The sequence below is a fragment of the Lipotes vexillifer genome, unplaced genomic scaffold (assembly GCF_000442215.2).
Source record: "Lipotes vexillifer unplaced genomic scaffold, Lipotes_vexillifer_v1.1 scaffold484, whole genome shotgun sequence".
Lineage (NCBI taxonomy): Eukaryota > Metazoa > Chordata > Mammalia > Artiodactyla > Lipotidae > Lipotes > Lipotes vexillifer.
Genome location: NW_006786458.1, coordinates 270439 through 297782, shown reverse-complemented (window position 1 = coordinate 297782; position 27344 = coordinate 270439). Strand labels below are relative to the sequence as shown.

At 41.0% G+C, this 27344-nt stretch overlaps 1 protein-coding gene across 1 annotated transcript; it reads left to right on the top strand.

The window, feature by feature from the left end:
• Positions 1 to 27344, top strand: ENTPD4 (ectonucleoside triphosphate diphosphohydrolase 4). Its single transcript, XM_007458814.1, has 12 exons — positions 1 to 8; positions 1179 to 1376; positions 1878 to 2083; positions 7385 to 7535; positions 8286 to 8389; positions 17118 to 17177; positions 17460 to 17614; positions 19194 to 19360; positions 22651 to 22975; positions 24650 to 24735; positions 25632 to 25793; positions 26989 to 27344. The coding sequence occupies exons 1-12, from the start codon at positions 1 to 3 to the stop codon at positions 27215 to 27217; spliced, it is 1851 nt and encodes a 616-aa protein (XP_007458876.1). The 3' UTR covers positions 27218 to 27344.

Below are 27344 nucleotides of genomic sequence, written 5' to 3'. Positions count from 1 at the left end.
ATGGGGAGGTGAGTGATGGTGCCAAATCACCGGCACTGTAAAACCCAAGATTTGGCGCCACAGAAGCAGGTCTCGAGAGGGGGGAAGAATCTAAATCCCAAGTGAAAAGTGTTCAGAGTTGTGCTACACTTCTGTTTAACACCTTTGTTCTTCCAGGGCCCCAGGGGGGCGCCTGTCACATAAGGAAAGTGGGGTTCGTGTAGTTTACTGTAAAGGGCACACATGTTGGAATCTGGGAGGAGTTGTATTAAGCACAGGATGACTGCCTGTAAGCCTCGTAGGTATGGGAGGGGTGATGAACTCCATGGCGTGGCCCAAGAACCCACATGGAGACCAGAAACTACAAATAGAAAATTCCATTGGGTTAGCGGGATCCCTCCCCCTTCTGTGAGATGTTTTAGTCCATGAAGCACTCTTTAAAGGGAGGAGTGTAGAAATTAACAGTAAACAATAGAATTTATCCCAAAGGCAGCAAGGTTTGTTTTGTTTTGTTTTTTAAGCCTAATAATAGTCTCTCATTCCTGACAAACTGAGAAGAAAGTTTATTTGCAAAAATGTCTCAGGAATATTTCTAAAAACACAGGATATACAAAACGTATTTATTGACTGCTGCGGGGATGTTGTTAAAGATACTGTTTTTTCCCTTTTTCTCATGCAATCAGCACGGGAGAGATTGGCCTCGGGATTCAGTGTTAGAAAATCTTATTCCTCCTGGGCTGTTTATATGTTTCTGCTGTAACAGACAGGGTTTTTGGTCGCTATCATGCTCAGCCACCTTTGCAGGCTTTCCTTATTACATGTGTTTCTGGGCTCTAAATTCAGCATCCTTAAACCTGGTTTCATTATAGATTTACTTATTTATCTTATTGAACTTATTCTTATAAGCTGTCTGTAATTCTATTTTTGGAATAAAGCAGGGCACAGATAAAACTACTTAATACTCTCCAGAAAGGGGGAACACAGAAGTGTCATCAGGGCTTAATTCTCATTCATGTAATTTTATAATAACGAGTTACATAGCAAAATAGCAATGTGGAAGATGCCGGTATACCGATAACCTACCAGCAGGGAAGTAGGGGCAGCTCAAGCTGAATGTCTTAACTTTCAAATCAGTGGAAGTGAGGGGAGGCCTCTCTGGAGCAGACTGCTTTAGCTAAACTTGTCTTTTGAAATTTCAGGATCGGCATCTCCTGTCTTTTTCCGGCTTCCTGGCATTTCAGCATCTCTCCAGTGGGGTGTCCCCGAATTCTGAACACCAACTTACGCCAAATTATCGTCATTAGCATTCTGGCTGCAGCTGTTTCACTTTTATACTTTTCTGTTGTCATAATCCGAAATAAGTATGGGCGGCTCTCCAGAGATAAGAAGTTTCAAAGGTAGGAGGAAAAAACGTTTGTTTTCTAGATGGGATGCCATACCTTCATGTTATGACTTCCAGACTTTGGGGATTTGGATGGAATTTAAGGAGCAGGTGGCTGGAGGAAACAGATTTTGTACCGAATACAGCGTAGCATGAAAAATTAAACTGTTTGAAATGGTTTAGTCATTTACCACCAAATCCACATCATAAGAGGATTTAAGCATAAGCTTCTCCTGCGATATCTTTTAAGCTGATTTTTCAGTTAATGTTGATAGTTTGGAAATAGAGTTTTGCTTTTCAGAACTTATTTAAAGGAATGATGAGTGTGTATCTGCTCTAGATTACTTTTATCACTATCACTTTTTTGTTTTCTTTTGACTTTTTAATCATTTGGCAGTTGTAAAAGTGTTACGGTGGTGCTACCAAACAGCTTAGAGATCACTGATTTGGTGTTTGTTTATTGCATTATTGATAGTCTCTGTCTCATTAAAAGTATGTGTTTGTTTCTCTAAACAAGATACTTGGCACGAGTTACTGACATTGAAGCTACAGACACCAATAACCCCAATGTGAACTATGGTATCGTGGTGGACTGTGGTAGCAGCGGGTCTCGGATATTTGTCTATTGCTGGCCAAGGCATAATGGCAATCCTCATGATCTGTTGGATATCAGGCAAATGCGGGATAAAAACCGAAAGCCTGTGGTTATGAAAATAAAACCCGGTATGTAAATGATAAATATCTGACTGGTAACCAGGCTCTGCCTTTTCATTCTCTGTGCTGGCTTTCACGTCTTTCCCTTTCTCTTCTTGCAGTCATCACCCTCATTCAGAGCTCACACCAGGACCCAGTTGATCTTCTTGTTTCACTCTGTTTCCCCTTTTCTGTTCATCTTGCATAAGGTGACTAATACCTTCATAAAGTAGCCTAAACCCTTGTCTGTCTTTTTTGTCTCCTGCAGCATTTACCATAGTGCCTTTACTTATGGTGTCTGCTCAAATGTTGGCTAGTTGACGTTAATTATGGAGGGATTGTTTTCTAGATGGTAGCCGTTGGTCTCTATCCTTAATGACAAGGTAATTTCAGATAACTCATGGATATCTGTACTTGAATACATTGGTATGTATTTGTTATTTTTAAAAATTGCTACCCCAGTGCATTTCTAATCATCTGGGTTATTTAAGAAGAGTAACAATAGAACTTAGAAGAGCTGATATCACTATGTCTAGTTTTAAAGATACTGTAATTTCTAAGTCAGTGTGTTATGTAAAAATTGGGATTTGCCTTCCTCGTTAGACAATTTAAATCAGTGGTTCTCAACCTTTTTCTGTATCTGTATCATTTCCACGGGCAGCACCCTTCTGTCAAGAGTGTTAGGAATGGAAGATCTCAGGAGTACCTTGAAATAGGCACCTTAAGTCTTGATGGTTGATAATCACTGATGTGATTGGACCATAGATCTTAATAGAGTTTCAGCACTTTTATTTCATTTAGTTAATGTGTTGAATAGTAAAATATTAAATAAAAAATTCTGAAGAATTTATCTTTGAATATATTAGAGAATGTTGACAAAAAATAGCTGTCATAGCTTATTATCTCCCATTTCAAAAATGTAAGTGCAAAAGAGATTAGTTTTAACTGATAAGAAAACCTGTCCTCATAAAACAGTCTACCAGGACTGTAGACCTTTTGCATCCTACTCATTTGTCAGTGAATAAGTCAGTCCCACTTCTTTCTTCAGGCAACACTCGACAGGTTGACTGTTCTTTGAGGTTTGGGTAGCTTGGCACCAGCATATAGCTCAGAAAATTCAAAATCTCTACCTCATTTTTCAGGTTAAAGAGAGGGAACTTACTCTGAGCGTCTTGTATAAGCATTATTTTGATACCAGAGTACATTTCCATGAACTTTTTTTTTAATTAATAAGTTTATTTTTGGCTGAGTTGGGTCTTTGTTGATGCGTGCGGGCTTTCTGTAGTTGCGGCGAGCGGGGGCTTCTCTTCGTTGTGGTGGGCAGGCTTCTCATCGCGGTGGCTTCTCGTTGCGGAGCATGGGCTCTAGGGTACGCAGACTTCAATAGTTGTGGTGCGCAGGCTCACTAGTTGTGACGCACAGGCTTAGTTGCTCCGTGGCATGTGGGATCTTCCGGGACCAGGGCTTGAACCTGTGTCCCCTGCATTGGCAGGCGGATTCTTAACCACTGAGCCACCAGGGAAGCCCCCGTGAACATTTTTTAAAAGTTATTCATAGAAGATCATTTTCTCTGTAAGTCTTAGTGAATGACTTTTAGTTTTCTATTTTCCCATTTCTTACATTATTATGTGTCTCTAAATCTAGAAACATTTTCAGGGTTAAAGTAATATTGACCAAATAAATTCACCAGAAAATTAAAAAATTAAACTCTGTAAAGCACTTTGCATTTCATCTGGCTTCGCATCCCAGGTTCCATCAGTGATTACCTGCTCTCATGGAATAAGATGAAAACTTTCATGCGTTGGAGTTGTCCCCTGAGAACAAGGGACAGCTACCACAGCATCCCAGGGTACACACCAGAATCTCATTAAAATCAGTCTGAATATGATTCTCTTTGGTGCTACAGTAAATGTTTGAAGTGGAAATTCAGGTACCTTTTTATAGTACTTCTCTGTCCTGAAGCATGGGCTCTTGTGTATAGCATTACAGCAAAACTCTAGAAATTTCCTTACTTAATAGATTCTAGATAGCTTTGGGCTTCGTGTCCATTGAAATGGCATTGTATGTGGAGTCCAAAAAATCTGGCTTTTAGTTTGCTTGATGCTGATTGCTTTGACAGATTGCTTAATCTTTCTGAGTCCACAGTTTCCTACTCTGTGAAATAAATTTTGGACTTCTAAAATCCCCCTCAGCTTTAATGTTGTAGGGCTAAATGACAGCTGGAAATAGTCATTCACTTATGTACTCATTCAACAGATATTTGTTGAGCACCTGCTATTTGCCAAGAGACTGTGTCAGGTGCTGAGAATAAATTTGAACAAGACACAGTTTGTGCCCTCAAGAAACTTCCAGTTGAAATGAGACAGGCAAGTAAATAGGTAGTTTCGATGAGGTGGAATGAGTGCTCCAGCGAGAGGTAGGGGTAAGCATGGAATGTAATGAGAGCTCGCCTTCAGGGTCCTGTTAGGGAGGACTTCCAGAGAGGGCATAGCTCAGTGGGTGAGCGGGAGTCAGCCAGGTGAAAGGGATGTGGGGAGGGAGGCAGTCAAAGAGAAGCCTCTTCCTGGTGGAGCTGCAGGGGCCCTAAGGCCAGAGTATGATGCATTACAGAAATTTTATGCAGTCTAGTTGAAGCCAAATGGAAAGAATGTGGCAAGAGATGGGATAGGTGAGTGCTCAGGGCACGTTATGCTGTTCTAGAGCTGAGCTTTATCTGGAGGGCATTGAGGAGCCACCAGAGGATCTCAGACCATGGAGAGTGGTTGGGGATTGCCAGGACTTGAGAGTAGGATGTGCTGCAGCAGGCTGGCAGAGGCTGGTGGTGTCCAGCAGAGATGAGAAGTGAAATAGTGTGAGCAGAGCCAAGGATAGGCGATCAGTGAAACCCAGAACACACGTTGGGGTGAGGGAGAGGGATTTTATCCACGATACTGGCTGGGGCTCCTAAGGTAGGTCACGAGCAGTAAGAGCCAGGTTTACAGTGGAAGTTGAGTTTGGGTTTACATATGTTGCTGTGAGGACAAGCACATGGCTGTGTCCAGTGGACAGTTACTACATACTGATCTGGAGGTTGGGGAAGAGAGCTGGATGGCTGCGATTAAGATTTGGAGATCTGAGGCATAGATGGTGATGGCCGCCATGGGAGTGAGTGAACCTGCTGAGGACAGTGGGGGCATGTTTCTCAAGGGCAGGGGCGAGCTCATGTGCAGCTGATCCCAAGTGTCTGACACACAATAGTTGCTCAATTAGGTCTGTGATGACTGAGAAGAGAGCATAGGACTGAACAGGTAGCACCACCATCACTTAATAGCCGAGACACCGTGGAAGGAGTTGCCAGAGGGATAGGGAAAAACTAGGAGTGTATGGTGTGTAGTGTGAATTGCTCTCAAATTAGCCTCGTTAAAGAAGCATAACTTTTTTGCTTTTGTACCTCTTAATCCCCTACCCTTATCTTGCCCCTCCCCCTCCGCTCTCCCCACTGGTAACCACTAGTTTGTTCTTTATATCTGTGAGTCTGTTTCTTTTTTTTTATATTCACTAGTTTGTTGTATTTTTTAGATTCCACATATAAGTGATAATAAACAGTATTTGTCTTTCTCTGTCTGACTTATTTCACTAAGCACGATACCCTACAGGTGCACCCATGTTGTCGCAAATGGCAACATTTTATTCTTTTTTCTGGCTGAGTAGTATTCCATTGCATACACATACCACATCTTTATCTGTTGATGGACACTTAGGTTGCTTCCATATCTTGGCAATTGTAAATAATGCTGCTGTGAAAATTGGGGTGCATGTATCTTTTCTAATAGTGCTTTTGTTTCCTTCAGATATATACCCAGGAGTGGAATTGCTGGATCATATGCTAGTTCTGTTTCTAGTTTTTTGAGGAACCACCATACTGTTTTCTGCAGTGGCGACACCAATTTACATTCCCACCAGCAGTGTACAAGGGTTGTCTTATCTCTAAATCCTTGCCAATATTTTTTGTTTATGGTCTTTTTGATGATATCCATTCTGACAGGTGTGAGGTGATATCTCATTGTGGTTTTGATTTGCATTTCCCTGATGATTAGGGATGTTGATCATCTTTTCATGTGCCTGTTGGCCATCTATCTGTATGTCTTCTTTGGAAAAATGTCTCTTCAGGTCTTCTGACCGTTTCTTAATCGGGTTGTTTGCTTTTTTTGATATTGAGTTGTATGAGCTGTTTATATATGTTGGATATTAACTCTTTATTGGTCATATCACTTGCAAATATTTTCTCCCATTCAGTAGGTTGTCTTTTTTGTTTTGTCAATGTTTCCTTTTCTGTGCAAGAGTTTTTATGTTTAATTAGGTTGCATTTGTTTATTTTTGCTTTCCTTTCCTCTGCCTTAGGAGACAGATCCAAAAAAAATATTGCTACTTTTTATGTCAAAGAGTGTTCTGCCTATGTTTTCTCTAGGAGATTTATGGTTTCTGATCTGACATTTAGGTCTTTAATGAATTTTGAGTTTATTTTTGTATATGGTGTGAGAAAATGTTCTAATTTCATTCTTTTACATGTAGCTGTCCAGTTTTCCCAGCACCATTCACTGACGAGACTGTCTTTTCTCCATCGTATATTCTTGCCTCCTTTGTTGTAGATTAGGTGACTGTAAGTGCGTGGGTTTATTTCTGAGCTCTCTATTCTGTTCCATTGATCTATGTCTGTTTTTGTGCTGGTACTATGCTGTTTTGATTACTGTAGTTTTGTAATATAGTCTGAAGTCAGGGAGTGTGATACCACCAGTTCTTTTCTTTCTCAGGTTTGTTTTGGCTGTTCGGATTCTTTTGTGTTTCCATACAAATTTTTTAATTGTTCTAGTTCTGTGAAAAATGATAGGGATTGCATTGAATCTGTAGATTGCCTTAGGTAGTATGGTCATTTTAACAGTATTAATTCTTCCAGTCCAAGAACACAGTATATCTTTCCATCTGTTTGTGTTGTCTTCAGTTTCTTTCATCAGTGTCTTATAGTTTTCAGAATACAGATCTTTTACTTCCTTAAGTCGGTTTATTCCTAGGTATTTTGTTCTTTTTGATGTGATGGTAAATGGGATTGTTTCCTTATTTTCTCTTCCTGATAGTTCGTTGTTAGTGTATAGAAATGCAACAGATTTCTGTATGTTTATTTTGTATCCGGCAACTTTATCAAATTCATTGATGAGCTCTAGTAGTTTTTTGGTGGTGTCTTTAGGATTTTCTGTGGGTAGTATCATGTCATTTGCAAACAGTGACAGTTTATGAAGAAGCATACCTTATAAGCTAAAGTATCTACTTGTTAACATGAGTGTCCTTTTTCTGTAGGCATTTCAGAGTTTGCTACCTCTCCAGAGAAAGTCAGTGATTACATTTCTCCGCTCTTGAACTTCGCTGCAGAGCATGTACCACGGGCAAAACACAAAGAGACCCCTCTCTACATTCTCTGCACAGCTGGAATGAGAATCCTCCCCGAAAGGTGATGCTTCCCACGAGGGCAGGGCCAGCCAGCCTGGTGGTGGTATTAGCTGTGGTGGGTTTTCTCCCTCTTCATCCCCCTCATCTCCCTCCTCCTTGTCTTCCTCTTCCATCATCATCATCCAAAGGAAGACATTAAAAATTCTTTTTTCAAATCTGGAGTAGTACCAGACCTATTCCCTTAGTCAGAACTCACCAAATGTCTTTTAATGTACTTATTTATGACTATAAAGAGTAAACTGTAAAGTTGTCATAAAAAAACTGATTTTCTATTTTATTAGTTTAAGGATTGTTTGCAGTTGTAGTTTTACATCTCGGAATCACATAATTTACGCAACTTCTAAAAATTCCTTCTCTCTTTTTTTAACATCTCTATTGGAGTATAATTGCTTTACAATGTTGTGTTAGTTTCTGCTGTATAAGAAAATGAATCAGCTATATGTATACATATATCCCCCATATCTCCTCCCTATTGAGCCTCCCTCCCACCCTCCCTATCCCACCCCTCTAGGTGGTCACAAAGCACCGAGCTGATCTCCCTGTGCTATACGGCTGCTTCCCACTAGCTGTCTATTTTACATGAAAATTCCTTCTTAAAATAAACAGTCTTTTCAATGAACTGCTTTGGTTTAAAAAAATTTTTTTTTCACATAAGATATACCAGAGCCATAGGGTTTTATTTTTTTCTTTCTAAAACAGAAAAATTCAGGATATAATATATTGATATGTAAATTTTTGGAATGTCTTACAGTCAACAGAAAGCCATTCTAGAAGACCTTCTGACCGACATCCCCGTGCACTTCGACTTTCTGTTTTCTGACTCTCATGCAGAAGTAATTTCCGGGAAACAAGAAGGTCGGTATGTTAGTCTTCAACTTGAAATTTGGGAAGCTATTCCTTTAAGTCCTCCCAGTCTTCCTCATGTACACTTTATTAAATTACTCTTAACATCGTAAAATTGGCGAAACCATGCCTTCAAATATTACAATTTTTAAATGGAAAAATCGGTTTCTTACATGACTGGTCTTTATAATCCAAACGTTAAGCCATTAAAAAATAACTTGGTTTGTCTTCATCACATTTAGGAAGTATATTTTGGACTTGTTTTGATAGAAAAGCTTTGTGTTCCTTGCCTAAGTTATACAGCTTTCTGGAATTATGATCATTACTGAACTGTTGGAACCTTCTACTGATTTACTTGTTAGGAAGGGGAAATTATTCTTGACTTTGATACACTGAGGAAATGTTCTGTTTTCAAAGAAATAATTCTACTTGAGAATGAAAGGGCAAATCACTGAAATTATTTGGGGAATAGCTTGCTAGAAATGGAGACCAAAAAGCATTTATTTCAAAATCACCTATCATTTCGCCAGTAATTGGGCGAAATTCACATATTGCCGTCAAGCTGTTTATAGACAAGTAAGGTACACAGTTAGCTGCTTATATAAGGCAGAGTTTTAGATACCATAAGGAAGATAAGGAAAAACTATCATGGAAATTTGAAAGAGGGAGACTTTTTTTTTCCTGACTAGGGGCATCATGGAGAAAGTGACGTTTGAACTAGGCCTCAAGGGATAATTAAAAACACAGCATGCCAAATCATGGTAAGGCTAGGACTCTGAGAGAGGGATAGGAAGCTCATTCTAGGCAGAAGAAATGATTTGAGTCAACACAGGTCGGAAAAGCTGCACTATGGACAGAGGAATAAAAATATTTTAATTTGGTGGGATGATGGCCCTTTCAAAAGGTTGTGGTAATATTAAAAGTTGGATAGGTCTTGGTGATGTCAGCATCATGGTGGCATGCATGGTTCCTTTTCTCTCTCCCCTTTGATTTACAACTAATTGGACATCCGTAACCAAAAAAAAGTGCCTCTGCACAGCACACTAGGACACCCAAGAGATCAACTCATCAGTGCCCAAGAAAGTGAGTGGATTGGACCTCAGAGGAAGCTACAGAGCCAGGCCAGGAGCAGCAGGGGTGGCAGTGGGCCAGCACGACCTGTGGCAGAGGAGGTGGAGGGTGAAGGTGGTAAGCTGGGGTGGGGAGTTTACCTGGCTGAGTACTGCAGCTGGAGGAACTCTGTGAGGAGAGACCACAGCAACTGGGGGCAGAGAAAGAAAAGAGAAGAAGGCTGAGAGAGCTGAAGGAATGAGTTTCTTGCTCTCTGCCCTGGGATTCTAGCAAGAGGACAGCCCGCAGACCTCTGGGACTCTCCCCCTCCACTCAAGGATCCTCTTCTGGGCTATGGCACACCCAAAGCCCCAGGTGCTAAGCACATATCTCCCCAATTCTGTCACCATCCATTTTTTTCCCTTTCCACTGGCTTTTTTTATGTTCATACTCCCAACCTTAGTGATGAGTCAGCTCAGGTAAGAAAAACCAAAAACTTGTGCTGTAGCGCCACCTTCTAGAAAACGAAACAAAGGCTTCTAGTGACCAGTGTGTTGAATTGTTAGAATGATAGTAAACAAAGCTTTACTTAAATAGGAAAGTCATTTGCTACTTCAAATGCAGTGGCAGAGGGACTTTTCATCAAACACTATGAAAAATCTAAGCAGTGTGGTATCGCAAAAAGAAGAAAAACACTTTTCTAGCAACAGAACTTAAAGACATAGAATATTGTAATCTCACTGGTAAAGAATTCAGAATAGCTATTAGGAAGAAATTCAACGAGGTACAAGAAAGAAAGGCAGGACAGTGATCTCAGGAATAAAATTATCAAACAGAATAATTTAGCAAAGAGATTGAAATTCTAAAAAAGAACCAAACAGAAATTCTAGAGCTGAAGAACTCAGTAAATGAGATGAAGAATGCATTAAAAAGTATTGAAAGTAGAGCACATCAGATGAAGAGAGAATAAGTGAGCTCAAGGGTAGGAATATAGAAGCGTTTCAGGTGGAAGAGGAGAGAGAACTAAGAATTTTAAAAAGTGGAGAAACCCTATGAAAACTATCAGGCTTCATTAGAAAAGCCAACGTAAGATGAATGGATATCCTAGAAGGAGAAGAGAGAGAGAAGGGAGCAGAGAGAATTCAGAGATATAATAGCTGAGAACTTCCCAAACCTGAGAAAGGAACTGGATATACAAGTCCAAAAGCTGATGAAACACTTCGTTATTTCAACACGAAAGACCTTATCCAAGACACGTTATATTAAAACTGTCCAAAGTCAGTGATGAAAAAATTTTCGATGCAGCCAGGGAAAAAAAGACAGTAACCTACGAAAAATACCCATTAGGCTCTCACCAGAGTTCTCTGGAGAAACGCTATAGGCCAGGAGTGGAATGACATATTCAAAGTATTGAAAGATAAAAATTGCCAACCAAGAATACTCTATCCAGTAAAGTTATCCTTCAGATATGAAGGAGAAGTAAAGGCTTTTCCAGATAAACAAAAGCTGAGGGAGTTCACCACCACTAGACTACAAAAAATGTGGAAAGGAGCTCTTCAAGCTGAAGTGAAAAGATGAAAGTACACAAAACTCTGATTAAGGTGATAAATGGAATTAGAAAACTAAATCTTTTTTAGAATAGTGTATTAAACAATTATAGCATAAAGGTTAAAGGAAAAGAGCATTAAGAATAACTATAGGGGGCTTCCCTGGTGGCGCAGTGGTTGAGAGTCCGCCTGCCGATGCAGGGGACGCGGGTTTGTGCCCTGGTCTGGGAGGATCCCATGTGCCGCGGAGCAGCTGGGCCCGTGAGCCATGGCCGCTGGGCCTGCGCGTCCGGAGCCTGTGCTCCGCAACGGGAGAGGCCACAACAGTGAGAGGCCCGCGTACTGCAAAAAAAAAAAAAAGAATAACTATAGGTACTACAACTTGGTGACAAAATTGCAGCATAAAAAGAGAATTTGTGACATGAAAAATATAAAAGGGGAAAAGTAAAAGGATGGGACCTTTACAGGCGAATGAAGATAAATTGTTATCAGCAGAAAGAGGACTATTTGTGAGACATTTTATGTAAACCTCTTGGTAACCACAGAGTAAAACTCCGAACAGAGATAAGTAACATGAAAAAGGGGGAAACTAAGCAAATCACCATGGAAAACCACGAACTTTCAAAGGTAGACAGAAACAGAAGGAAAAAGAAACAATGGAGAAACAACCAGAAGGCAAAAGATTAAATGGCAGTAGTAAATCCTTACACATAAATAATTAAATGTAAATAGATTGGGCTCACCAATCAAAAGGCACAGAATGACTAGATGGATCAAAAAAAAAAAAATGACCCAACTATACACTGTCTGCAGGAGACTCATTTCATCTCTACAGACACACATAGGCTCAAAGTGGAAGGATAAAAGATGATATTCCAAGCAAATAGAAACCAAAAGAAAGCTGGCATAGTTATATCAGACAAAATAGACTTCTAGACAAAAAGGATAACAAGTATCAAAGAAGATGCTCATATAATGACAAAGAGGTCAATACATCAAGGAGATACAACAATTGTAAATGTATATGCTCCCAACACCTGAGCACCGAAATATATTAAGCAAATACTGACAGGTCTTAGGGGAGAAGTCGACAAAAATACAACAGTAGTAAGGGCTTCAGTACCTCGCTATCACCAATGGATAGATTGTCCACACAGAAAATCAACAAGGAAACATTGGAATTGAACCAGGACAAGCAAACTTAACAGACATATACAAAACAATTCATCCAAAAGCAACCAAATACACATTTTTCTCAAGTGCACATGGAACATTCTCCAGGATAGATCATGTGATAGGACACAAAACAAATGTTAGCAAACTTAGGAAGATTGAAATCATACCAACTATCTTTTCTGACCACAATGGTATGAAACAAAAAATCGGCAACATGAAGAAAGCTGGAAAATCTACAAATACGTGAAGACTAAACAGCATACTTGTCAACAGCCAGTGTGTCAAAGAAGAAATCAAAGTCAAAAGAGAAATTTAAAAATTACAATAAGTCCCCTACATATGAACGAGTTCCATTCCAAGAGCGTGTTCGTAAGTCCAGTTTGTTCATAAGTCCAACAAAGTTAGCACAGGTACCCGACTAACACAATCAGCTATATAGTACTGTAATAGGTTTATAATACTTTGCACACAAATAATACATAAAAAACAACAAACACAAAAAATAAAGAACATTTTTAATCTTACAATATAGTACCTTGAAAACCAGTAGTATGGTACAACAGCTGGCATACAGGGACTGGCGTGGAGCGAACAGGCAAGAAGAGTTACTGACTGGAGGAGGGAGAGGAGGTGGGAGATGGTAGAGCTGAAGGATCATCAGCAATAGGAGATGGAGGGCAAGCTGCAATTTCACTCACATCTGACATCGATGGCACAGGTTCTGGGCTTGAAATAAAGATACTGTACTGCTGTATTCCATACAGTACTGTACAGTAAAGTGCACAAAAGCACAGCTACTTGTAAAGGATGCACACACATGGCAGTGTATGCCAGACATGTGAATTAACTTATGTGATTGCACATGTGAATGCATACTTGCATCTTTGAAAGTTCACAACTTGAAGGTTTGTAGGTAGGGGACTTACTGTATCTCAAAACAAAAGAAAATGGAAATACAGCATATCAAATATTGTGGGATGCAGCAAAGGCAGTTCTAAGAGGAGAATTTATAGCGATAAATGCATACATTAAGAAATTAGAAAGAGTTCAAACAACCTAACTTTGCACCTTAAGGAACTAGAAAATGAAGACCAAATTAAGCCAGAAGTTAGCAGAAGGAAAGAAATAATAAAGGCTAGAGCAGAAATAAATGAAACAGAGACCAGAAAAACAATAGAAAGGATTAACGAAACTAAGAGCTGGTTCTTTGAAAAGATAAACAAAATTGACAAACCTTTAGCCAGACTAAGAAAAAAAAAGACTCCAAGTTAGAAATGAAAGAGGAGACATTACAACTGATATTACAGAAATACATAGAATCATGAGACTACTATGAACAATTATATGCCAACAAATTACATAAGCCAGAAGAAATGGATACATTTCTAGAAACACACAACCTTCCAAGACTGAATCAGGAAATAAAAAATCTGACCAGACTGGTAATCAGTGAAGAGATTGAATTGGTAATCAAAAAACTTCAACACAGAAAATTCCAGGGCCAGATGGCTTCACTGGAGAATTCTACCAAGCATTTAAAGAAAACATCAATCCTCCTCAAACTCTTCCAGAAAGGAGCAGGGAACACTCCAAACTCATTCTACAAAGCCAGCATTACCTTGACACCAAAACCACATAAAGATACCACAAGAAAAGAAAACTATAGACGAACATCCTGATAAATATAGCTGCAAAAATTCTCGACAAATCAACACAATATTAGCAAACTGAATTCAAGAACACCTTAAAAGGATTATACACCATGACCCAGTGGGATTTATCCCTGGGATACAAGAACAGTTCAACATATGTAAATCAATAAATGTTAATACATCAATAAAATGAAAGATAAAAATCACTTCATCTCAACAGGTGGAGAAAAAACATTTGACAAAATACAGCATCCTTTCATGGTAAAACAAACAAACAAGCAAAAACCCTTAATAAATTGGGTGTAGAAGGAACATACCTCAACATAATAAGGGTCACATATGACAGACTCACAGCTAACATTATACTCAATGGATAAAAACCAAAAGTATTTCCTCCAAGATCAGGAATAAGACAAAGATGCCCACTCTCATTACTCCTATCCAATATAATATTGGAAGTCCTAGCTACAGCAGTTAGGCAAAGCAAAGAAATACATCTAAATTAGAAAAGAAGTAAAATCATAACTATTTGCTGATGATATGTTCATATATAAAGAAAATCCTAAAAACTCAGTCAAAAATATTGATTAATTGTTGCATTAATCAACTATTTCAGTAAAGTGGCGGGATGCAAAATCAACATACAGAAAATAGTTGCATTCCTTTATGCTAATGATGAGGCATCTAAAAAAGAAATCTAGAAGATGATCACACTCACAGAAGCACTCAAAATGTAAAATACTTAGGAATAAATTTAACCAAGGAAGTGAAAGATCTGTACAATAAAACTAAAAGACATTGCTGAAAGAAATCAAAGCCATAAACAAATGGAAAGATGTCCCGTGTTCATGGATCAGAAGAATTGATATTGTTAAAACGGCCATACTACTCAAAGTCGTCTATAGATTGAGTGCAATCCCCATGAAAATACCAAAGACATTCTTCACAGAAATAGAAGAAACAATCCTAAAATTTGTGTGGAACCACAAAGGACCCCGAATAGCCAAAGCAGTCCTGAGAAGAAAGAAGAAGGCCAATCAGGCATCATCTGGGTTTCAAACTATACTACAAAGCCATAGTAATAAAAATAGTATGGAGGGCCTCCCTGGTGGCGCAGTGGTTGAGAGTCCGCCTGCCGATGCAGGGGATACGGGTTCGTGCCCCGGTCCGGGAGGATCCCACATGCCGCGGAGCGGCTGGGCCCGTGAGCCATGGCCACTGAGCTTGCGCGTCCGGCAACGGGAAAGGCCACGATAGTGAGAGGCCCACATATCGCAAAAAAAAAATAGTATGGTGCTGGCACAAAAATAGACATAGCAACCAATGGAACAGTACAGAGCCTGGAATTAAATTCGGGCATATATGGTCAACTAATATTTGACAAGGGAGCCAAGAAAGCTCAATGGATAAAAGACAGTCTCTTCAACAGATGATGCTGGGAAAACTGGAGAAACACATGCAGAGCAATGAAATTGGACCCCTGTCTCACATCATTCACAAAAATTCACTCAAAACGGATCAAAGACTTAAACGTAAGACTCAATACCGTACAACTTCAATAAGAAAGGAGGAAACTCATCGATTGGTCATGGCAATGTTTTTTTTGGATATGACAACAAAAGCACAAACAACAAAAGCAAAAATCAACAAATGGGCTACATCAAACTCAGAAACTTCTGTACAGCAAAAGAAATAATTAACAAAATGAAAAGACAACCTACAGAATAGGAGAAACTTTTTGCAAACCATCTATCATGTAAGTGGTTAATATCCAAAATATATAGAGAACTTATATAATTTAATAACAACAACCCAAAAAATCTGATTTAAAAATGGGCAGAAGAACTAAGACATTTTCAAAAGAGGATGTCAAAATGGCCAACAGGCACATGAAAAGATGCTCCACATCACTAATCATCAGGGAAACACAAATCAAAACCACAGTGAGCTATCACCTCACACCTGTTAGAATGGCTATCCTTAAGAAGATAAGAGACAATAGGTGCTGGTGAGAATGTGATGGAAAGGGAACCCTTATACATTGTTGGTGGGAATGAAAATTTGTCCAACACTATGGAAAACAGTATGGAGGTTCCTCAATAAAATAAGTTCTCAATAAAAATAGGGCTACCATACGATCCGGCAATTCCATTTCTGGGTATATGCCCAAAGGGAATGAAAATAGAATTTTGACAAGATGCATGTACTCCCGTGTTTTTTGAAGCATTATTCACAATAGCCAAGATACGGAAACAACCCAAATGTTCATCAACAGACAGATGGATAAAAAAGATGTGGTAGATATACACAGTGGAATCTTACTCAACCATGAGAAAGGAGGAAGGATATCCTGCTATTTTTGACAACATGGATGGACCTTGTGCGCATTATGCTGAGCGAGTTAAGTCAGAGAAGGACAAGTGCTGTATGATATCACTTATTTGTGGAATCTGAAAAAGTCCAACGTGTAAAAAGACAGTAAAATGTTGGTTACTAGGGGATGGGGTCAGGAGATAAGACTGATGGTGTTCAAGGGTAGAAACTTGTAACAGTGGGTAAATAAGCCATAGACAGTTAATGCACAACGTAGTGAATATAGACAATAGTACTGTACTATAATGTAATGTGATGATAATATTGCTACAAGGGCAATCATATTACGATACATAAACGTATCAAAGTAACACACTGTACCCCTTAATTTACACATTGCTACATGCCAAATTTATTCAATTAAAAACAAGTTGGACAGGTCTTGAATTGTTAGGCTGTGGAGTTTGGACTTTGTTCTGTAGATCAGCCCAGCAGAGGATAGCATGGGTTGGAGTGGGAGAGTAGGGGCAGGAAAGTCAATTAGATCTCTGTACCAGCTTAAATCAAGGCAGTAATGAAAATGGGTGAAGGTCCGATGTAGAAAATGTTATAAAAAGAGAATCAGACTTGGGAACTGAGTGAAAGTGTGAGATAAAAGAATGGAAGGGTTAGAGTTCACTTGTCTTAAAACCTTGTACTTGATAGGTTTAACCTCATAAAAAGTGAAAACTCCGGTATTTCAAAACAACCTATAAATTTCAAAGGAACAGGAGTGTCTAGGGAATTATATTTTCAACCCATACAAATGGTATGAAACTACAAAATTAAAAGCTGAGAGTTCTTGGAAAACCACTAGGAAAAGGTAATACATCAATAGAAATGTATTTTTTCAGATAACGTTTTCACAGCTTATCAGGGAATGAAATAAGTGTTTGCACTGACTGCAATGATCAGGATTATATAAAATATTTTTAAACTTTACTCTTCTTATAACGCCTCTAGGTGTGTATGCTTGGATTGGCATTAATTTTGTCCTTGGACGATTCGAGCATATTGAAGATGGTAAGTATCATGTTTCCAGCAAATGTATCTAACTGGAAATTATGGCTTTTTCTATTTCATGCAAAGCATAAAAAAGGAGCTGAGTGTTGTGACACAGCTGGGTGTGAAGGAGCAGAGTGGGAGATGCTGCTGTGTCACACAGTAAACTTGATCTTAGTCGGGAGGAGCAAGCTGGGTCTGCCTAGATACACTTGAACCCACCATCAAAGCAGGATGACTCTTCACAAGATCCCGCTTCTCTGCATTTGTTCCATTCCAGTGGCTGTTTCTTGTTCTTTCCAGATGATGAGGCAGTTGTGGAAGTTAACATCCCTGGTAGTGAAAGCAGCAAAGCCATTCTCCGTAAAAGAACAGCCGGTATTCTCGACATGGGAGGCGTCTCAACCCAGATAGCATACGAAGTCCCCAAAACTGTAAGCTTTGCCTCCTCACAGCAGGTTATTATCTGTACAAATTTCCTTCTGTTTGGTTTGATTTTCATTTAACATGTCTCCATCCATTTGTGTTTTGTTTTCTGAGTCTGAACACATCTTTACTGTGCTTGCTGAGGGTCCCACCTTCTCAGCCCAGGAGAAAGGAGACAGGAGGAAACCAAGGCAAACCTCCACTAAGCCGTTTGTGTTTGTTCATTGAAGTCAGCTGGTTTGTTTTCTGAACTTACCTAGAATTTTCCTTTGGTGTATATGTCAGCCACACACTTGAGTTTTTGTTTCTATTTCCAGTCACTTCTTTTCTCAACAGGTATTGTAAAACTTTATATAATAGTATCAGATTTCTTAAGTTATAATTGGGAGAAATACTCTTGTGTGTGGCTCAGACAGCTCTTGATTTTTCTTGGAATGGATAGAGGTTGGTATCCACCGCTTCCACGTTTCTGAACTCATGGTTTACTCTGTGATTTCTGCATATCCCCTTTGGTACTGTAGTTTCCCAGTAGGCTGGGTGGCCTTCTGTAGAGGGTGTCCAGATGCTTTCCTGAATTGCTCTATGTCTTTATTACTGTTTCCATTCAGCTCTAGATTAATACCTAGCAGAGTGAGTGGTTAGAAAAGAGTGGAGCTGGACAAACCTGAGCTGCATTGTCATCCTGTCCTCACTAGTTCTGGGACCTTATGCAAGTCACTTAGCTTTTTTGAGCGAGCCTCTTCAGCTATAAATGTGACTGCAAGTGCCTCTAACAGAGGGTTATCATAAGGCTGATTGAGATAGTGCATATAGTATATCTAATGGCCTGCTAGGCACCTCGTATCAGCTCAGTAAACATTATTGAAGTATTTATTAAGCTCCTTAGAAAATGCTTTGTAAATTCAAGTATTACAATTGTGTTTCCTGCTTCCCATCCAGACATGCCTCTAGAAACTATTACACTCTTTGTACAAAGTCATATTTTCCCCTCAAATAAAGTAAGAAACTCATAGAAAAGTAAGTTTGGAAAAAAATTTCCCATGGATGCATCATCCAAAAAAATTATTGTTAGCATTTTGGCATATTTCTCTTTATTCTTTTTTGTCTGTTTATAGTGTTTAAAAATATGGTTGTTATAATCTTACTGTTTGTACAATTTTTGTCCTTTATTTAGCAGTGCATAAGCATATTCCTCCATAAACTTTATTACCATTATTAACTAACCCCTATATAGATGACATCCAGTTTTTTCTGTCACAGAATTGCAAAGGACATCTTTGTGTATAGAGACTTTTCAATGTTTAGGATTATTTTCAAAACACAGGATTCCATAAGTAGATTTACTACATCAGAGGATATGAAACCACATTGCCAATGTCCCTTTTCAAAAAGTCATATCAGTATCACAAATGTGCAGCCCATCTGAAATGTCTTAAGTCAGGATTGTCGTATTGAATTGGGAGGGATGCTTAGAAGGACCCTTGGGAAATGCAGATGCAGAAAATTTTGCTCCTTTTTGACAAGAATTTTTGTAGATCCCTCTTTTTAACGGGAGGTAATTGTCTTTGTATTTGCTTAAAATACTAACGTTCGTGACCCTTACGTCTGTAGGAAGAAGTAGCTAAGAACTTATTGGCCGAATTCAACTTGGGATGTGACGTTCACCAAACTGAGCACGTGTACCGCGTCTATGTGGCCACGTTTCTTGGGTTTGGTGGCAATGCTGCTCGACAGAGATATGAGGACAGAATATTTGCCAGTACAGTTCAAAAGAACAGGTAAAGCACCTTCCATTGCTCGGCCGTCACCTTGAAACCCATGGTATGTCCTCACAGAAGACATATCCAGGCCAAGCAGGGAGGCCTCAGTCAGCAGAAGCATATGAGCACAGTTAGCTGTCTATTGCCCCGCCCGCTGAGCTGGAGAAGAAATGAAAGGGCAGCAGGATCCTGCCTTTGGCCCCAGCTCACCCACCTCCAAAGAAGGCTCTCGTTCTCTCAGACCCATGGCTCCCCTGCTGGATTAGAGGTTTCACTTTCAGGATATTAAAATACTTTCGAACCCTGAGTGATGCTATTCCAGATTACAAAGTCCTGTGGAAACTCAGCATCTGGGCCACTCAGATGTCCTGGAGGCCCCCAGGAAACGATGATAGCATTGAGTTACGGGATGTCCTGGCGGTGTCGTGGGAAATCAGCCTGGCAGTTATTTAGTGAATTAGACCGTAGTGAAGGAAGTTATTCACGAGAAAGAAACGATCTAGAAGTCAAAGTTAGTGATTTTAAACCTCTTTAGCAGTGAAACTCTAAAAAATGAGTTCATGAAGAATTCTGGTATAGAAAATATGCAAAAACACTTTAACAGTTTAAATTTATTTTATAAGTTTAAGTGTATACCAATTATTTATTTGAAATTAGTCCATAAGAACAGAAAAGCCATATGGATGAATAAAAAAATCTGAAATCTAGGGTTTTGTAAAATGGTATTAATTACTGTGCTTTGTTTTGTTTTGCTTTGTTTTTGACTGCGCTGGGTCTTCGTTGCTGCACGTGGGCTTTCTCTAGTTGTGGTGAGCAGGGGCTGCTCTTCATTGCGGTGCATGGTCTTCTCATTGCAGTGGCTTCTCTTCAGAGCACGGGCTCTGGGCGTGCAGGCTTCAGTAGTTGTGGCTCACGGGCTCAGTATTTGTGGCACACAGGCTCTAGAGCGCAGGCTCAGCAGCTGCGGCGCACGGGCCCAGTTGCTCCGCAGCACGTGGGATCCTCCCGGACCAGGGCTCGAACCCCTGTCCCCTGCATTGGCAGGCGGACTCCCAACCACTGCACCACCAGGGAAGCCCCTTTGTTTTGTTTTGATGAAACGATTTTGAGGAGAGAAATCCTGATTCATAGAAATAAATGATAGTGTATTTCCTTGATCTATTTTAATCTTTTTTGTTGTTGTTGAGGTATAGTTGACGTACAATATTATATAAGTTTCAGGTGTACAACATAGTGATTCAGAATTTTTAAAGGTTATATTTCATCTATATTATTATAAAATAATGGCTAGAATTTAATCTTAATAAACCTGTGGAGGCCTGAACTTTAAGAAAGGCCAAGTCAGAGCCATTCAATACCTCATTTTCCAGAAATTCACATGTGTGAATAGGAGAAGCAATAAAAACTGGTTCTTTGTTAAGAGAGATTAACTAGTCCCCGTTTCTTTTTAAAAATAGTATGTTACATAGCGCACCTTAGTATAATTATTTTTAGTAATAGTCTTAAAATAGAAATATTTTATAAGTGATGTTTAAGTTAGAATTTTGGAGAAACACCTTCTTCTGCAACCCTAATTTTTACTAATTGGTTTTAATGTCAAGAAGGTTATATAATGGACATTGCAGTGGTACTTTTTAATTTAGTTGTAGAGCAACTAAAAACTGTAACATGCAGTATACATTTGACTCATCTTGGACTTTTATAATAATTATAAACGTCAGTCATCACTTTTTACATATGTCATGAATTGAGCCTTGAAATGCATATTTATCCCTTTGCCATTAGTAGTGATGATGGATTTTTTTTAATTACTTAAACATTTTTAGTGCATTTTGAGTTGCCCTGATCTTAGGAATAAACAACTTGTCAGTTGAGTGGCAGGTAAAAAGTTGACTTAATGTCAGTGACTGAATATCAAATTCAGGTGCCTTCCTAATAGTTAAACACCTTTTAGGCCCATGGGATTTCCTGGTATCAAACAGTAACATAACTCCAGCTGTTGTATGCTCTTTTCTACTTCGCAGTTGCTTAATGGTGAGGACACATAGTAGGATGACAGATCTGGACATTTCATCGGCAGGTAGTAAGCATAGGGCATTTCAGTGAACAAGTTAAGATTTCTACAGGACTTCTCAGAGCCTGTAGTACAATAGAAACTGTTATTTGCTGCAGTTGGGATCAATAGTTGGTTAACTTAAAAATTCATTTAAAACAGAGAATCATAAAAATAGAATCAACCCCAAGCACTTTGTTTTAACTTATGTATTCATTTGCCAATCTTTTGCTCTGGACTAAAGGCTTTTCTTAGGCTATTTCTCTGGCAGGCACTGCACCCACTCATCTTGATGTCATTTTGGCTTTCTTTAAAGGATACCAGGGCCTTAAAGACATCTGTGAAGCAAATTGATACCAATTTCGTCTAGATTTTTATTAATTTTTCCCAACTTTTTTTCTTTTAATCTTGCTAACACCTAATTTGACACTGGTTTTCTAGCGATCTGCCTTTATTATATTTTTCTAAGCCATCTAACCTTAGCTTTAACAGCACCAGCGACTTCTTGTCACAGTCACATTTCGTCTGTATATAATTAAAATCACAAGCACTAGTGGCAGAAACGGGTCTGGGAGCAGCACAGTGGTGGGCGTTGGACTGCAGTGAGCAGGACACTGGGAGGAGCTTGTTAACCGCGGACCCTCAGCAGCCGTGGACACCAGCCTATGTCACCGGGCACGGAAAGCGTCAGTAATCTGACCAAGTCATAGTTTCACTGAACCCCGTTCAGCTGTCTGCTGTACGCACATGTGTATCATGAATCTCCAGGAGGGGCTTGAGTCTGTGTTTTCCCAACTTAATTTTTCCGGAACCCTTTTTTTTTTTTTTTTTTAATAAGATGTTGGGGGTAGGAGTTTATTAATTAATTTATTTATTTTTGCTGTGTTGGGTCTTCGTTTCTGTGCGAGGGCTTTCTCTAGTTGTGGCAAGCGGGGGCCACTCTTCATCGTGTTGCGCGGACCTCTCACTATCGTGGCCTCTCTTGCTGCGGAGCACAGGCTCCAGACGCGCAGCCTCAGTAGTTGTCGCTCACGGGCCTAGTTGCTCTGCGGCATGTGGGATCCTCGCAGACCAGGGCTCGAACCTGTGTCCCCTGCATTAGCAGGCAGATTCTCAACCACTGCGCCACCAGGGAAGCCCCCGGAACCCTTCTGTGTTCCATAGGGCAGAGTTTGAGAAACACTGACTTGCAGCCACTTTCTTCTTCACACAGTTTTCTGTTGGTCTCGTGATGAAGTTTCTCTTTGTCCTGTAGGCTCCTGGGGAAACAGACTGGGCTGACTCCTGATACTCCATACCTGGACCCCTGCCTACCCCTGGACATTAAAGATGAAATCCAGCAGAATGGACAGACACTGTACCTGCGGGGGACGGGAGACTTTGACCTGTGCCGAGAGACCATCCAGCCTTTCATGAACAAAACAAACGAAACGCAGACCTCCCTCAATGGGGTCTACCAGCCCCCGATTCACTTCCAGAACAGTGAATTCTACGGCTTTTCCGAATTCTACTACTGCACTGAGGATGTGCTACGGATGGGGGGAGACTACAGCGCTGCCGCTTTTACGAGAGCTGCGAAGGTAACCACCCAGGAAGCCAGGGTAGATGGCGACGGGCCCAAGTCCAGAGCAGGGCAAGGCGGAGGGCAAAGGCTGTGTGCAGCACCTTGGCAGCCCTGCTCCCTTGGTTGGGCCAAAGGAATAGTCACAGCAGAAGCAGAAAGTCCCCTGTGAGACTGCACTGGCCATCAGTGGCTCCCAGATGACAGTCTTTTATGTGTAATAATGTAATTCTGATCTGACAGTTCCTCACAGCTTCCGACCCTTTGTTTTCAGGACCCCTTTTCTCTTGTTCTCCCTGCCTTCCTGACACTTTCCTAGGCTCTCAGCCTTGGTGATCCCATACTTCCTCCCTTGGTCCTCTGACCTTCAGGTTCTTAGATGGTCTCATCCATGTTCATGGTTTGCTGCTGCCTCTCAGGAGGAGGCTCTGCATCTGCCTGCCCAGCGCCTGCTAGATTTCATGACTGCAGACAACCCCCCTTTCTCCCCATTCTGTTCTGCTATGTTGTCTCGGTCATGGCATCACTAAACCATCTAGTTCCCCTCCCCCAAACCCAGGAGTTACAGACTTCTCCCTGTCACTCATCCATCCCTCGCTGTACACCCCATAATAGCAGTCATCGAGCATGTTATTGTATGCCATACATTTTCTCAGAGCCCTGCTCTCCCTACTTTCTGTCCTACCCTCGCCATCCCAGCCCTGGCCACTCTCTGTCACCTGCACTATGCAGGGGCCTCCCCGTGGTCCTCCTGCATCTGGCCCCCCTCTGTGGTTCATCCTCCACACCACTCCCAAGTGTTCTGTCTGAAACCCAAGTGCAGCCACCTGCTCTCCTGTTGAAAGTCTTCAGTGGCTTTCTCTTGCTTCCAGGATGAATTTCAAATACTTTAGTGTGTCCTTCCCACACTGTTGCCTCATCTCCCCACTTGATACTCTAATCGTATCAGACATCTGTTTGTTTCCCTCCCATCTGTGCTCCCTCCCATCTTGTCTTCGTCCGTCGTGTTTCCTCTGCCTGACATGCATCCTCACCCTCTCACCCCAGGCTGAGTGCCATTCTCTGTATCCCCTGTTGTGAGTTTCACTGCCTCTGTGAGCCTCAATGTCTTCATTCTTTAAATAGAGGTTGGAATAGCAGCTGTGTCAAGGAGTTGTTTGAAGCATTACATTTAGAAAAGGTGCCAACACAGGGGCCAGTTAATGTTAGCTGTTAATATAAACATTACAGATAACTTCAGGAAAAGGTGGCACCTCTTTCCCTTCTCTTGAAGACAGAGCCTTTCGTAATCATCTTTGTGTTTCCAGAACCTTGCGCCATATAGCCACAGACACAGGTTTTCAGTCTGAACTGGCTGAAGGACCGCTTCACTTTTCCAAGTCTGTGCCTGTCACATGCAGTCACTGCGGGGAGAAACTTAGCAGCTTTGAAGAGGTTGGTTGTGGGCAGTGAGATTCTCTTTAACAATAACTTTGGCTGAATTTTAAGACAAAGAACAAGCATTGTCTCAGCTCATCAGTAAGCATTCACAGAGTGTTTGTGTGTCTCGTCCTCATGGGTCACAGACACAAGCTTGTGTCTCCTAATTGGAAGGATATGTTTGTTATGAATATGAATTTGGTAAAAACTTTTAAAATGAAAAAAATTTAATAAACCTTTCTTAGTGATTTATTTGGGGTGAAATTTCTTTCAGGATTATTGCGCAACAAAGTGGTCGATCTTGCGGGAACGCTTTGACCGAGGACTGTACGCTTCACACGCCGACCTCCACAGGCTCAAGTAAGTCGTAGACAGCTGAGCCCAGGGTGTGTTGAAGAAACTGTGTGTCCATTCTTGGCCATACCATGGCCCCAGTCTACCTTTCTGTCCTCATCAGTCCCTACTCCTCCTCATCTCCTCCAGGCTCCTTTCAGACCAACGGCAAATACTCGTGCTCAAACGTATCTTGCAGTTTTGGGCTCAGTTTTGCTCTTCCTTCCACCTGGAATTCCCCTGTGCATGCTGTCCTCGTTGATGTCCTGCCCAGACCTGTCCCTTCCGAGTCTTCCTCTGTCCACTTAGCTAGGCTCCATCCCTCTCTGCGCGTCTCCAGAGCACTCATTATGTCCCTCTTGTGGCGTTTATCATATTCTGTTTTTATAGTTACTTGTAGCTTTTTAAAAATCCTCTTTCATTATAAGTCATTTAAGCACATTGGTTATCTTATTATTTATTATGATGTCTTATTACTTGCTTAGCCCAGTGCTTTACAAAAAGCAACCCTCTGATAAATATTTAGAATCATAGATTATCAGAGCTGAAAGGGACCCGCCTATCTTGTCATTTTATAATAAAGAAACTGAGGTCCAGAGAAGGTGGAACTTGCTCAGTATTTATTCAGAACTGAATTAAGTGATGGAAGGCCTGAGGGGAAAAATCTCCCGCGGCCATGTATTAAATTACACGGAGACCAAGCTTCATGAGCAGATTGATTTTAACAGGTGAATGGTGTGGGACACAGGGCGTAAAGCAAGCAAATCAGCTGGAGATGCGTACGGATGGTTTCGCCCTCAGAGCGCAGGCCTCGTGAAGCCTGTGCACCCCCGTTGTTCACAGAGGGCAAGGCCGACTCCACGAACTTGCTTTTTGACCCACCCAGTGACTCAGTCGCACTCACATGTTTGTGCTCTTTGTAGGTATCAGTGCTTCAAATCTGCCTGGATGTTTGAGGTGTTCCACAGGGGCTTCTCATTTCCCGTCAACTACAGACATTTGAAGACAGCTTTGCAAGTTTACGACAAGGAGGTTCAGTGGACCCTCGGGGCAATCCTCTACAGGACCCGCTTTTTACCCTTAAGGTATGGCCGGGAATTTGCTAACAAGAGTCCAACAGAAGATGCTTCCCTGCATCCGGGGCATCGTGGGCAGTGGGTGTGGCTGTTTGGGGCATTGTTGGCACTGGCCGTGGGCAGAATGGGACAGTCGGGGAGGTCTGACTTGGTCTTCCCCACCGGAGCCTCCTCCCTTCCCAGCCCACCATCCCAGCAAAGCCGCCACAAAAGTGCTTATTCTCAGAGGCCTGTTCCCTAGCCCCTGCGCAGAAGGGTCTATTCCAGGGTCCTTAACCTTTATGGCCTTGGACCCCTTCTCAAAATCTTGTTTTTAATGCATAATATAAATACATAGGCTATAGAGGAAACCATTGTATTGCAGTACATTTATCAAAATATTACAGAAGACAAATTTGTGATACAGTGGTATACGTCCTTTATTAGCACATTAAATAGCAAGACCTGGCAGCAGAATTCGTACTTCCTGTAAGTTCAGTGTAATGATGCCTGTTGACGATATTTTGAGGCATCTGCAAAACACCACAGTGCGATGTAAAAGATCTGTGAGTTTCTCTAGGAACAGAGTCACTAATTCTGCTGATACTGTAGTAGCGATAGTTTTTTGTCTGCATTCACGTTCAGTGAAAATACTGCATTACAACCAGAGATTGGTAAAAGAAAGATGCGCCTTTTTTCCCACTCAAGTTCACAGACTTAGCTGTCAGTTGACCCCCCCTCATAAGAACCCTGCTTCACTAACAAATGAGGTATTAGCTGTTTTTGTTTTTGTTTTTTCCCTTCATTTAATTAAGCATCTCCCAGCAGCACATTTAGCTGGGTTAACTGCAAAACTTGTGAGTAGTGGGTGTTACTGATCATAAACATGTGGTTTGATTCCACATTAGCTTCTGTGTATTAGTAAAACACTCACAGTTCTAACTTTCTCTGATTTTTGTTACCCAAAGTATAATGCTGGTAACAGCTACAGACTTAAGAATACCCTTTCACAGGTTATCGTGTTCATACTTACAGCTACCCTCTGCTGGGCCACATTATCCTACATTTTAGAGGAGGGGAAACTGAGTCTGGGAGACTGAGGTTCCAGCTTCCATCTACAGAGCTGAGTCCTAAACCAGGCCCCTCCCACCCCACCCTGCACATCATTACATCACACTTCCCGCCTGCCTGGTTCTCATGTTTGTTCTTGTTCCCATGTGGGCAGAGATATCCAGCAGGAGACCTTCCGGGCCAGCCACGCGCACTGGCGGGGCTTCTCCTTTGTGTACAATCACTACCTGTTCTCGGGCTGCTTCCTGGTGGTCCTGCTCGCCATCCTCCTCTACCTGCTGCGGCTGCGGCGCATTCACAGGCGGGCCCCGCGCAGTGGCTCGGCCACCACCGTCTGGCTGGAGGACGGCCTTCCGTCCCAGAAGATCGCCAGTACCTTATGAACCAGAGTTCGAGCCCCAGAAAGACTCTAAAGGAAAAGCCATTTTTGCCTCAGGGTTTCTCCTCTTCATTCTCATTTGTTTTGTTTTTCCTTTCCCTTTTTGTTCCTTGAAACAAAACCAAAATCCA